This window comes from Lingula anatina, chromosome 5, assembly GCF_051362555.1.
Source record: "Lingula anatina isolate TDL-2025a chromosome 5, LinAna3.0, whole genome shotgun sequence".
Classification (NCBI taxonomy): Eukaryota; Metazoa; Brachiopoda; class Lingulata; order Lingulida; family Lingulidae; genus Lingula; species Lingula anatina.
This window is the reverse complement of record NC_141771.1, coordinates 5,199,706-5,213,102: the sequence shown is the minus strand read 5'-3', so window position 1 is coordinate 5,213,102 and position 13,397 is coordinate 5,199,706. Positions and strand designations below refer to the sequence as shown.

The 13,397-nt window shown below is 40.2% G+C and overlaps 1 protein-coding gene across 2 annotated transcripts; it reads left to right on the top strand.

Moving 5' to 3' along the window:
* Positions 1 to 18: 18 nt before the first annotated feature.
* LOC106176064 (splicing factor 3B subunit 1) lies at positions 19 to 13,181 on the top strand. Of its 2 annotated transcripts, XM_087012438.1 has the most exons (21): positions 19 to 194; positions 665 to 840; positions 1,414 to 1,506; positions 1,798 to 1,915; positions 4,104 to 4,189; positions 4,492 to 4,894; positions 5,137 to 5,546; positions 5,987 to 6,199; positions 6,477 to 6,578; positions 6,821 to 7,087; positions 7,362 to 7,632; positions 7,934 to 8,079; positions 8,387 to 8,533; positions 8,816 to 8,941; positions 9,336 to 9,557; positions 9,878 to 10,060; positions 10,647 to 10,825; positions 11,221 to 11,406; positions 11,668 to 11,940; positions 12,251 to 12,467; positions 12,739 to 13,181. In XM_087012438.1, the coding sequence occupies exons 1-21, from the start codon at positions 173 to 175 to the stop codon at positions 12,895 to 12,897; spliced, it is 3,999 nt and encodes a 1,332-aa protein (XP_086868564.1). In that variant the 5' UTR covers positions 19 to 172; the 3' UTR covers positions 12,898 to 13,181. The 2 variants fall into 2 exon arrangements, with proteins under 2 accessions (XP_086868564.1, XP_086868565.1); XM_087012439.1 differs by lacking the exons at positions 19 to 194; positions 665 to 840; positions 1,414 to 1,506; positions 1,798 to 1,915 and adding an exon at positions 1,922 to 3,204.
* Positions 13,182 to 13,397: the final 216 nt, after the last annotated feature.

Genomic DNA, 13,397 nt, shown 5'->3' with positions numbered 1-13,397 from the left:
ATAACGGAATTTGTCGAGTTAAATTGCAAACAATAAAAACAATATTTAATTACACACATCCATAAATATTATTGTAATTATCAAAATAACAATGTATATAGAACATAGGCAAGATAAGTGCTAAATATTTGAAAATCACGTTGTCTGGACGTCAGTGGAAGAAGAAAAGAAAATGGCTGCCACAACGCATGAAGGTATGTGATATAACATGTGATTTATTTCAAGAATATAGGCTTAAATTGTTGTGTTTGTAGTAAATATGGTGTGAACTATATGTTCTTATCTCCAGTTTAACGCATTTTTTGATATTGTTTTTCGGAGCTTGTATCTTATATTGTAAACTTGTTGCTCTACCGGGGCTCCCAGTTGATTCGGCTTTTGCTAAGTTTCGCGTTCAGTTTTGTTCTTCAAAGCTTGTTCTAGAAACCAGAATCTTCAAATATATTTCCATCGGAAATTCATTGTCGACTTAAGTGTAATAGTTCTTAAACAGAGCTTCTATTTCATTTCCTTTCTATTAGTATGTTAAAATTGTTACGTTTAAAAAGAGCATGCCAGTAAATTAATCAATAAGTCACTAAAAGCCGCCCATGGATAATGGCCTGGCTCTATTTTCCCCAATTTTCATTAAATGTCTATTTAGTAATATGCATCATACTTCCAGAAATTGAGGAGCAAGTGCGTAGCCTCCAGTCCAAGAAGCAGGGCCTGGCAAACCTCACAGAGGAGGAGAGGGTCGGGCTTGGAGAAGAGGGCCATTTTGATACTGATATTTACAGCTCAAATAAAGGGAAATATGATGGTTATGTCACATCCATAGCGCCCAATGAAGACCAGGATGTAAGTAGGCTTTCACTTGCTGATTGTATAATTTGAAGGGTAATTATGGTTAGTTTGGAAATTTACTTTTTTTATGAATTTACCAATTTCTGGCTTGAGCTCGGTCACTCTTACTGATGACACTCCATCTTTATCAACTGATATAGTCATAGCCCCCACTTTGGTATTAAGTTCTGACTTCCTGTTTGGATGGCCAACTTATATTATGATGGTCTAAATCTCATCCTAACAATTCTCTGATACTCAAATAAATGTCAAACTGGTTTGTGAAAAAGGTGGTATAACTGGATGCAGATGTTGGTTCATTTCTGAGGAGACTATTGCCATTGTTTCATCTGATTTTTTTTTTTTTTTTAATAAATGTTAACAGTGCCATATGCTATGAATTAATGCATTGTAATCACTATAAAACTTGTCAATCCAAGAGTTCTGGAAATGGAGGTGCTTCAAGTCAGAAGATTTGTTCATAAATAACTGAAATCACTATCCGAATGAAAAGGAATATTTTGATATCCAAGATGGTCAAGTTAAGTTTTTGATAACGGCTTTATATTTTTTCCAACATAATTCCAGGATGATGATGACTACAGCACCAACATACAGCTTGGCAAGAAGACGCAGTACACAGCACCGCTTAACTATCTCACTGATGTGGGAAATGACAAGGTAAACATACTTTTTTATTTATTTATTTTATTATTATTTTTTTTATTTTTCTAAAGGAAGATGTAGATACCTCCAAAGCCCAAGTGAGGGGGGGGGGGGGGATATCACATACCCCTGCAGTGTTGGTAATTGTATCAATTTAATCAAGATAGAGTGGAATTGTGTAGTGTATCTGTTTCATTTACTACCACTTATAAAGACTTAAAATGTGTAAAATTGTTTATAGAAAATTAATTATATGTTTGTTAGAAAGCCTGTAATTATAATTTGTATCTTTTTTTTTCGCCCCAGGACTATGATCCGTTTGCAGAGCACAGGGTGCCAAAGATTACAGACCGCGAGAATGAATATCAGAAGAGGCGCCGTCAGATGATCATTTCACCAGAGAGGCATGACCCCTTTGCTGAAGGTGGGTTTGATTCTATAACACTCTTATTACTGCCATATTTTATCCATATCTATTCTTAATTGATTGTTTTCATGTTTTTTTATATCTATTATTATGGTGATGATGAAATTGTGTGGGAGATTGTGTGTGTGGGAGGGAGGTCTCACAGTTGAGATGCTGTTTGTGAGCAAGTCCTTTTTTATTTTTAGATAAAAGTGAGATATATATATGAGTGTGATGGGAATGACTGGTGTAGAGTGGAAGAATGGCATCTTCATGATAACTGTCTTTATGTGATTTTTGTAGAACACAAAATTATTGGCAAAAATATTTTTGAAAAAAAACTTTTTATTGTGACAGTGATGGCAGTGTTTAGGTTTACAAACAGACCATTAGATTTGGGTGTCTTATTTTGGATGTGAGGAAAAAAAAAAGGAGGCGGTTAAAATCTACTACGGAAAGCAGTTACATGAAGTAGGTTGTGAGAGTGGATAGATGGCACTGCTGCCATGTGTATCCACGTGTGATGTGGATGTATCAGTTTGGAGTATAAGTGACTCATTGATTCATTATTAGTTAAGGCTCATCTCAAGACAGACCATTACTAATCTGTATCTTTTTCCTCCTGAGCAGCGGCCATCTTGAAAACTATACATGCCCATGGCGGAGAGCGGCCGCAGACTTTAAAGCGTTATAGGTGGCGTAAATTACAGGGGCTTTGACTAAAACATGATAGGCAAAATCTCAGTCTAAAAAATAATTTAAATATCTTCCTATACAAAGTGTATGGTAGGTAATGCACATTTCATACTGTTTGGAGGTGAAATAAGTGCTGCTATGAATTTTAAAATAACATTATTGTGAACATTTTGTAATGTTTTTGTCATACTTGTGTCACTTAAGTTATTGTTGAATCGGTGGATTTTGGGAGATTGTAAAAGATAAAACAGCTCAGTTTTGGCCGAGAGTCAAGCCCCATTTTCAGCTTTTGACCTCCATAGCAAACAACACCATAGCTTTTTACACAGGGGAACATGGCTGACAGGCAGATATTATTGAAAGAAACAAAATGTTTATTGTGCCTCAAAGAGTTAATAGAGTGTTTTATAAACAAAAGATTATCCGTGAAATATTTCTCGATTAAAAAAAGCTAAAAATATATTTTTGCTTCACTCGTGTTGCCCTGTTGTAAAGCTTCAATCATCCATCCAAAACTACACTCATCTAGAGCATTATTCTAGGGCTACACTTTTGACCAATAGGAACTTGACTTGACTACTGTTTCCATGGCAACTTGGACGCTGGTAACCGTACGTATGTTTTGCTCTATGATTGTTACATGCCGTGGACTACATCATTGTGTAACAAGAATGAGGCTGTTTTTGCTTTGTTCACTCATTTTTTATGAAGAAATGATAAAATGAGTCGTGAATGATGATTGGACAATACAGAACTGTTACAATGGGGATTGGGTGGAAAATTCCCCTGAGAAAAACTGCTGGTTAATCAATCAGTGATCAGCCGCAGTGGTATTTTTTCGAGTATATGTCAACAGTAAATCCAGGGTGTAAGAAAAAATTTGGCTTTATAAGGAGACAATGCCCAGTGGTTCTGTATTGTAACTAGGGGGCGGCCATTCTTTGTCCCATGTGGTCTAGTTCAACCCTACAGCATTACAAGGGTCTTTGAATGCTTTCACTGAATAAGCTACTTTGGGACATCATGGCCGTGCCACCTGTATTGTTATTATATATATATACATATATTTTATAGTTACTATTATTATTATCCTCATTATAGTACTGCTTTGTCATATTTTATGTGATTATTTCAGCTCTGTATTACTGATAAGTGTCATATTTTTGGTTTTTGCTATGATGATGTAGTCCATGGTTTTCTGTAAACACTCAGCAGTGAGCTGCTCTAATGCAGTATTTGTTAGACAGGTGTAACTTGATATTGTGTGCTTTTGTTAAATTGTCTTAAAATTTTTAAAAAATAGGTGATTTTATGAATGAAGATGTGAGGAGAGAGAAGAGGTACTTGAATACATTTGAAACAAGAGTGCAAACTGCTGAGTGTTTACTTATTGTCAAGATTATATGTTTTAAAGTAAATTATAGTGATAAGAACTTCATCAACAACCATACTAAAGTCCGAACTTTCCCGTCGCGACCTGTGTCGTGACCTTTTTCTTTTGTCGTTCCAGGTGGGAAAACTCCAGACCCTAAGATGTTATCTGGCATGAGGACGTATGCAGAGATTCTCCGGGAACAGAGATTGACCAAGGAGCAGGTAGATTATAAAATTTGTTAACCTTCACAAGTGTCTTGAACTTCTTCATGCACTCATATTTCTGCTCTTGTCCATGATCGCTATAATTATCATTCTGGAAATCTAGATCCATCAATGAAATATAATAATTTATAGGTTTTTTTTTTTTTTTTTTTTTTTTTTTTTTTTTTGTCCCCTGCTGATCCCTAATGCATCAGGGATTTTCCTATTTATATTCTTACTATGGGAAATGTTTTTGAAATAAGTGACAATGTTTTACTTTTCACAATGATAACTAACCAGTTCATGTATTTATCACACAGCGTGGTCTCCAGCAACAGATGGTAGAGAAGGCCAAAGAGGGCACTCTGAAAGTAAGCAACGGCAGCGGCGACTCAGCCGCCAAGTCTGCAAAGAGACGTCGTTGGGACCAGGCAGCAGAAGATGGCACGGCACCTGCCAAGAAGAAATCCAGCTGGGATGCCGCCGAGTCCACCACCCCGTCCCAGGCACGGTGGGATGAGACCCCGGGGAGACAGAAGGGAGGAGAGACCCCTGGGAACATGGCCACGCCCAGTACCAGGATGTGGGAAGCCACCCCAGGACACGCTACCCCAGGAGCTGCCACCCCTGGCCGGGATACACCGGGACATACCACCCCGGGACACCAAGGCACCCCCAGTGCTAGGAGGAACCGCTGGGACGAAACTCCCAGGACTGAGAGAGGTAGGTACCATTAATGTGGTATTTAGAGGTGATATCACAATCTTGTCATACAAAAATGTTGGAACAGGTGTGTTTGACCACATTTTCAAAATTGTTTCAGACTTTTATAGAAGATATTCATATTTAAGGATAAAACACGCACAGTTATTTCTTTAAGTTATGCTAGGTTGGGTAATGGGGTTTAATTTGCTGCACTCAAAGTGGGAGTAATTCTGTTTTAAAATAAACTACTTCTCATTCAGAAACTCCTGGTCATGGCAGTGGCTGGGCAGAGACACCCCGCACAGACCGCGTTGGGGACCAGATCCAAGACACCCCCACCCCAGGTGCCTCAAAGCGCCGCTCCCGCTGGGATGAGACCCCCGGCCAAGCCACACCCAGTGCTATGACTCCTGCAGGAATGACCACCCCTGGTGGGATGACACCCGCAGGCAGCATGACCCCAGGGGGAGCAACACCTGGGGGGTTTACTCCCAGTGGTGTGACCCCCAGTGGTCAGGCAGCTATGGGGATGGCTACTCCCACCCCAGGGCAGTTGATGAGTATGACCCCAGAGCAGCTGCAGGCGTATACCTGGCAGAGGGAGATAGATGAGAGGAACAGACCCCTCACTGATGAGGAATTGGACACCATGTTCCCCCCTGGATACAAGGTGGGTACAATGTGAGGAAATGTATTAATAGAGGGAAGGTAGAAACTAAGGCAGAACATTGTTTCACCCTTTTTGGGGGAGGGGATGGAAGGGGAGCCTAGAAATGTTCCTTAACTAGCAGTTAGAAGTGTTAGAATATGTAACAATTTTTTAACATCTTCTGATGAGCCTTCTGGCCAAACAAAACATTGGATAAATCAATAGAGAGGTCTCGGATATATTTGTTTATGTAAGGCAGTTGATGTATTATATATATATAAATGTATGATGTGGGTATAATATTATTATAACCATATTATCATGTCTCTCCTCCAGGCCCTTCCTTCTCTAACAAATTTATTTTCGATTTATTTGTTGGTATAAGACAATTGATAAGTTATATATATAAATGTATGATACGGGTGTAATATTATAACCATATTATCACATCTCTCCTCCAGGCGCTAGCTCCTCCAGCAGGCTACATCCCCATCAGGACTCCCGCTCGCAAACTGGTTGCTACGCCGACCCCAATGATGAGTGGGGCCAGCGGGACCCCCATGGGGTTCAGAATGCAGACCCCAGACCACAATGTTCAGGTGGTGGACATGCAGCCCAAGGGGAACCTGCCCATGATGAAGCCTGATGACATGCAGTACTTTGATAAGCTACTGGTAAGTACCTCGCAGGGAAGAGAAGTTTCCTAAGTTAGTGTTAATTGATAAGCTACTGGTAGGCAACTTACAGGGAAGAGAAGTTTGCTTGATGTTAATGGCTATTTTAGTCTCTGCCTGCCTTGGAAAATTAGCTTGTTGGTCACTGCCACTGAGAGACTGTGGGTTTGTGCTTGGAGGTTCAGTTAACAGTTAACATCTCACAGTGAATGTATTACACAGTAAGTAATGTGTTCTTGTTGTTATTGTTGTAAAGTTGTAATTATTACCGTTTCAGGTTGATGTTGATGAGGAAAGTTTGTCTCCAGAAGAGCAGAAAGAGAGGAAGATTATGAAACTTCTCCTGAAGATCAAGAATGGTACACCTCCTATGAGAAAGGTGAAGAAAAATGAAAAACAAGATGCTGTGATACCCTTCCAAAAAAAATTACACCCCCCCCCCCTTTCCCCCCAAAAAGAAAAGTGTAAGCTCATGAGTGCATCTGTTTAACAGACTGTGTTTGATAAAATATATATTTTGTTGACATTCAAAGAGTATTCTGTGGTACTAAAAGAAAGAAATATTGATAGAAGAAAAAGATGGGTGGATATAGATAACATTTTCTATTTACAACATTTCAGGCTGCACTACGACAGATCACAGACAAGGCCAGAGAGTTTGGTGCGGGTCCTCTCTTCAACCAGATCCTGCCCCTGCTCATGTCTCCCACCCTGGAGGACCAGGAGCGCCATCTATTGGTGAAGGTCATAGATCGCATCCTGTACAAGCTGGATGACCTGGTGCGTCCATATGTACACAAGATATTAGTGGTGATAGAGCCGCTGTTGATTGATGAGGACTACTACGCCAGAGTGGAGGGCAGAGAGATCATCTCCAACTTGGCTAAGGTATGGATAAATTGTGTACAAAGCAATTATGGTGCACTTGTTTTGGTTTGGAGATAAAATGTGATGGAAATCAATGTTTAGATATATATATACACCCACACAAAACTTTTTGTTCATAACTGGTAAAAGTTTGATTTGTTTTGTTTTCTTTAATAAATTGACTTTTGAGAAAATATTGTTTTAAACAGGTGATCATGTCAAGTTTGTTGACTCTTGTAGTTTTTCAAAAAAAAAGCTGATCCTTCCTTTTTATGTGTATAATTTGTACTTCTAGGCGGCTGGACTGGCCACCATGATCTCCACAATGAGGCCAGATATTGACAACTTGGACGAGTATGTGCGTAACACCACGGCACGAGCATTCGCCGTGGTTGCCTCAGCCTTGGGCATCCCATCACTACTGCCCTTCTTGAAGGCTGTGTGCCGCAGTAAGAAGTCCTGGCAGGCCCGTCACACTGGGATAAAGATTGTGCAGCAGATCGCCATCTTGATGGGGTGCGCCATTCTGCCACACTTGAAAAACTTGGTGGAGATCATTGAACATGGTGAGTTGTGAATGTTTTCTTGTGGCTCTACAAAACTGTGACAACAGGTGCAGCAATATAGTGTAATATTTTAGAGGATGATTATGTGTACAATTCTTAACTCTAGGGGTAGGATTCTTTTGCCTGCTTTGTGGGAAATTATTTACACTTATTCACTGGTTCTAATATGATTAACATCGTATGCATACCTAAAAACGATGTTAGACTAAAAACTTTTTTAGCATCCAGTAATAACCATTTAATTAGCCAGTGTGTGTCTGTGTTGTGGCATGTTCTCAATCCAATCCTATCTTCTCCTCAGGTCTGGTAGATGAGCAGCAGAAAGTACGTACCATCACAGCTCTGGCCCTGGCTGCGCTGGCAGAGGCCGCCACACCCTACGGTATCGAGTCCTTTGACAGCGTCCTCAAGCCTCTCTGGAAGGGTATCAGACAACATAGAGGAAAGGTGAGGTGTTTTGTGTGGGAAGTCATGTTTAGGTGTCCATTTGACTGTGCACTCCACATATTAATATCTTGTGATATGGAATTTTAACTTTTTTAATCACTTATTTAAATTTTATAAAGATTTTGTTATCAGAAGGATTTTTAAATGTATATACCATTATATTATTTCTGACATGTTTGATTGATTATTTGTTGTAGATGCCTTTTTGCATGTTTTAAAATATGTTGGAACTAAATTTATATACATTTTGCTTATTATGCATGCTTGTTAATCTTAACTTAAGGTTTTAACGATTTGTAATGTTTAGGGTCTGGCAGCCTTCTTGAAGGCCATTGGTTACCTGATCCCCCTGATGGACGCCGAGTACGCCAACTACTACACACGAGAGGTGATGTTGATTCTGATCAGAGAGTTCCAGTCCCCCGACGAGGAAATGAAGAAGATTGTGCTCAAGGTACTGATGATGTATCAGAATAAAAACTGAAAGTTCAGTTAGTATGTGAGATACAGTTGTATATGAGATATAAGTACCAATCGACTTTTATTGTTAAAAAAAGGAAAGATAGTCATGACGGTTTCAAATGTTCCATTTTGGTCCATTTCTTGTTATTTATTTTTGGTGAAGAACCTTTTGTAGAAGACAAGACAAACATTTTATTTCAAAACCCTAACTTGTTAGTGACTTTGATCATAATTGTTATTCACAAACATTAAAGAAAGACTGTTTTCTCCCCAGGTGGTGAAGCAGTGCTGTGCCACAGATGGTGTGGAGCCACAGTATATCAAGGACGAGATTCTACCAGCTTTCTTCAAACATTTCTGGAACCAGAGGATGGCGCTGGACAGACGCAACTATAGACAGGTAAAGAAAATACTACATTGTATGGGGCAGGGGTTTAGCCAGGGGTTTGAATTTTGGTATGGGGGGGTTAAGGTGTTTTGCTGTATAAATTTAAGCAACTCATCCAGCTATAAGTTGGGCTGCCCTTTGCTTGAACAGGCTGTCCTGTCCAGACTCACTGGCTAAACCCTTGATATGGGTGAAAAGGGGGGAAGTGGCTTAATATTCATTTTGGCAGGATAAACAATTGACCCAGAATAGAGTTGACCCTGAATATACTAAACTAGACACCCTAAGAGGCGTATTGTTCAATTTAACATTCCCTGTTGTTACAGTATTCCTTATTCACAAAAACTAGTCTAGTGTATTTACCTTGGATTCTTTAATCAGCCCTGATCTTACTTACTGTTTTTAGCTGGTGGACACCACTGTGGAAATAGCCAACAAGGTGGGTGCAGCAGAGATCATCAGCCGCGTGGTTGACGACCTAAAGGATGAGGCAGAACAGTATCGTAAGATGGTGATGGAAACTATTGAGAAGATCATGGCCAACCTGGGCGCCTCTGACATCGATTCCAGGCTGGAGGAGCAGCTGATTGATGGGATACTGTATGCCTTCCAGGAACAGACCACTGAGGTAAGGTTACGCTGTGTGTGTGTGTGTGTGTGTGTGTGTGTGTGTGTGTGTGTGTGTGTGTGTGTTCTTGCTATTCTTGTTATGTTGGGGCTGTGCTTTATTTGTGTATTTAAACCACTGTATTTTGCTATCATTATTGATAAGAAATGATAATTATCATAATCATACATCCTACAATCTATCTATAACTGGACTCCGTCAACCTGAACCTGTTAATTTACCCTTTAATTATAACACTCTCTTAAATCATGTGTATATGAATTATTCAAGGAGGCAGTGATGCTGAATGGCTTGTCTGACCAGTTCTCTCTATATTCCAGGACTCAGTAATGTTGAATGGTTTTGGCACAGTGGTCAATGCCCTGGCCAAGAGGGTCAAGCCGTACCTACCCCAGATCTGTGGTACAATCCTGTGGAGGTTGAACAACAAGTCGGCCAAGGTCAGACAGCAGGCCGCGGACCTCATCTCCAAGATTGCTGTGGTCATGAAGACATGCCAGGAGGTCAGTTATTATTGATTTCTTCTAATTTTATTAATTCTTTATTATTATTATTATTGTTGTTGTATGTTTATTTTTTGTGGAGGGGCAGATTTTATGTTATAATGTGGTAGGTAAAACAAACTTGATTTTCATTTGTATGGTAAATCGAACATTTCTTTGCTGAGGAGGAACTGGCTGCTGCCCAGATAGAAAACCTTTATAAGGAAAATGCTGAAGACTAGTATAAGAAGCGTGCATGATTTATTTTTGCAAATCTTGCTTGTTTTTAATTGTGTTTATTCAACTTAAGAGAACTGTTTGAAAAGTTTCACCCTGAAGTTCACTGTCTAGATAGTCCACTAACCCTGATTGTGGTCTATATTTCAGGAGAAGCTGATGGGTCACTTGGGTGTGGTACTGTATGAGTACCTGGGAGAGGAGTACCCTGAAGTTCATTGTCTAGATAATCCACTAACCTTGACTGTGGTCTATATTTCAGGAGAAGCTGATGGGTCACTTGGGTGTGGTACTGTATGAGTACCTGGGAGAGGAGTACCCTGAAGTTCACTGTCTAGATAGTCCACTAACCCTGTGTTCTATATTTCAGGAGAAGCTGATGGGTCACTTGGGTGTGGTACTGTATGAGTACCTGGGAGAGGAGTACCCTGAAGTCCTGGGAAGTATTCTTGGTGCCCTGAAGGCTATAGTTAATGTGATAGGGATGACCAAGATGACCCCACCCATCAAAGACCTGCTGCCCAGACTGACACCTATCTTGAAGAATAGGTGAGAGGGTGGCATGATGACTTAGACATAATGATCTTAGATATTGCTAATCTTGTTTATACTGGGCAATGTAATGTTTTTTTTACTTGGTTATTAAACAGTTATGATAAAATTTTGTTTGGGTTCTTTTGGTCTGAAACTAGAGAAGGACATTTTGTAACAGTTGTAAAACCAAGTGTGACATGTCATTGATTGACTTAATGTCTCAGGTATACATCTTATGTAGTAACTGTATTTTAAGGAAAAAAAGTTTGTTTTTTTTATTTTTTTTTTTTATAATAAATAAGATTAGCTGATTTTGCAACTTAAAGCATCCACTAAGTACTAATATGTCAGTGAATAATCCATGTGAAATACTTTGACGTTGATCACTGAGTGGACTCATTCTGTTCCAGACATGAGAAGGTCCAGGAGAACTGTATTGACCTTGTAGGGCGTATAGCAGACAGAGGGGCGGAGTTTGTGTCAGCCAGGGAGTGGATGAGGATCTGTTTTGAGCTCCTGGAGCTGCTAAAGGCACACAAGAAAGCCATCCGCAGAGCTACCGTCAACACATTTGGTTACATCGCCAAGGCTATTGGGTAAGTTACTTTTTTTTTTTATTTAATGATATTCATACTTCTTTGGAACCAAAAAAATTGATTGAAAGGCGATGCATGTGCTGTCTTTAGATTATGGTTATGTTTAAGTGTGTGATTATGATTGATAATAGATACTGAGTCACTGAAATAGATTGACAGTCCTTTGAGATGGTTGTGAGAATATTGATGTTTATGATCATAATAGTATTAATGAAAAAACATAATTTTTAATATTACTTAAATTATTCCTACATTTTCCAGCCCTCACGATGTGCTGGCCACCCTGTTAAACAACCTCAAGGTCCAGGAGCGTCAGAACCGCGTGTGTACCACCGTGGCCATCGCCATAGTGGCCGAGACATGCTCCCCGTTCACCGTCCTCCCTGGCCTGATGAACGAGTACAGGGTGCCGGAGCTGAACGTGCAGAACGGCGTCCTCAAGTCGCTGTCCTTCATGTTCGAGTATATCGGGGAGATGGGCAAGGACTACATCTACGCTGTCTCGCCGCTGTTTGAAGATGCACTCATGGACAGGTAAGTTGGGTGTTGGAAGGGGGTGTAGGGGCTCAGTTGAAGTGTTTAGGGGATGGGGTGAAGCGGGGGGGGGGGGGGGAATGACCTTAACGCTAGAGTAAACTTGGATGCATTCGTAACAGATCATTTCTGGGACAGAGGTCATTACTTGTTAGTCCCGGACTGAAAAGTGTTTTCTTTAAATGGTCTAGTAGATATATTCCCTCCAACAAAGTATTTTATTTGTCTTCATATCATTTAATAAAGTGCCCCTGAGGTGGGAATGTGTAAATGAGTTGATTAACCATATTTTTCATTAATATACTTTCAGAGATCTTGTCCACCGTCAGACGTCGATGGCGGCCATCCAGCACATTGCGCTAGGTGTGTATGGGTTTGGTTGTGAGGACGCACTGACCCACCTCCTCAACTACGTCTGGCCTAACGTGTTTGAGACCTCTCCCCACGTGGTGCAGGCGTTCATGGGGGCTATAGAGGGGATGAGGGTGGGCCTGGGACCTGCCAAGGTGTTACAGTACGCCATGCAGGTGAGTGATGCAGTGGTTGGAGAGATCATGCACTTGCCAACTACCCGTCTCTGCTTTGGTTGACCTACTGGTCGTGCTATGTGAAATAAATTTCCATTTTCTAGTTCGAAAAGTATTTAAATATTCATTTGGATGAAAAATGGCATGTTCTCTGTCATAATGCTCAAGCACTACATACAGCATACTTACTGTTTCAGTAATAGTTATATACCTGTATTTAGATAACACACACCGCGTTAAACTAATACAAAAACTTCGTTCTCTATTACAGGGTCTGTTCCACCCAGCCCGTAAGGTACGCGACGTCTACTGGAAGGTATATAACACGGTGTATATAGGAGCCCAGGACGGTATGATCCCCTCCTTCCCACGGATACAGAACGACGAGAAGAACAACTACATCAGATACGAGCTGGATTATATACTATAGAGGACAGTGGTGCGGATTTAATTCCCTGTAAAGAACTTGAATGTGGTGTTATAAGCCACAGAGAATAAACAGGAGGACAGGTGTGGTTTTGGAGGCTGACTCGGGACTTTGTAAAACGCCGTGTTGTCTGTGTCTCGCCCAAATTGTGGCATTTGTACTACAGCGTTCAATGTCTGAGGTATCAGACTCTGAAAACTTAAAGAATTTGCGATGTTTCAAAGCGACATATAGACGGTAATACCCATGCTGTAAGCAGGAATTAATCTCTGTCTCGCACCACGTCTTTAAAGGGATAATAACTCTTCGTATGAAATCTGTATTTCACAATAAAAACATTGTGAATGACTCATAAAAATATAAGATATTCTGTTTTCCCACAAAAACGGCTGTTATAGCTATTATTCTGATATCTGAGCTTGTCTTTAGACCTCATGACCTCCATTGATGGCTATACTCTGTTAAAATCTCTTAAGAGATTTTAACAAAAAACCAAACTTTTT

What these genes read in the sequence shown, in the direction of transcription:
- LOC106176064 (XM_087012438.1), top strand. Translation starts at nt 173, where the DNA reads ATGGCTGCCACAACGCATGAAG. An exon ending in CTGATGTGGGAAATGACAAG is followed by an intron (nt 1,507 to 1,797) that starts GTAAACATACTT and finishes TTTTCGCCCCAG; the next exon opens with GACTATGATCCGTTTGCAGA. An exon ending in GGTGGAGATCATTGAACATG is followed by an intron (nt 7,633 to 7,933) that starts GTGAGTTGTGAA and finishes TCTTCTCCTCAG; the next exon opens with GTCTGGTAGATGAGCAGCAG.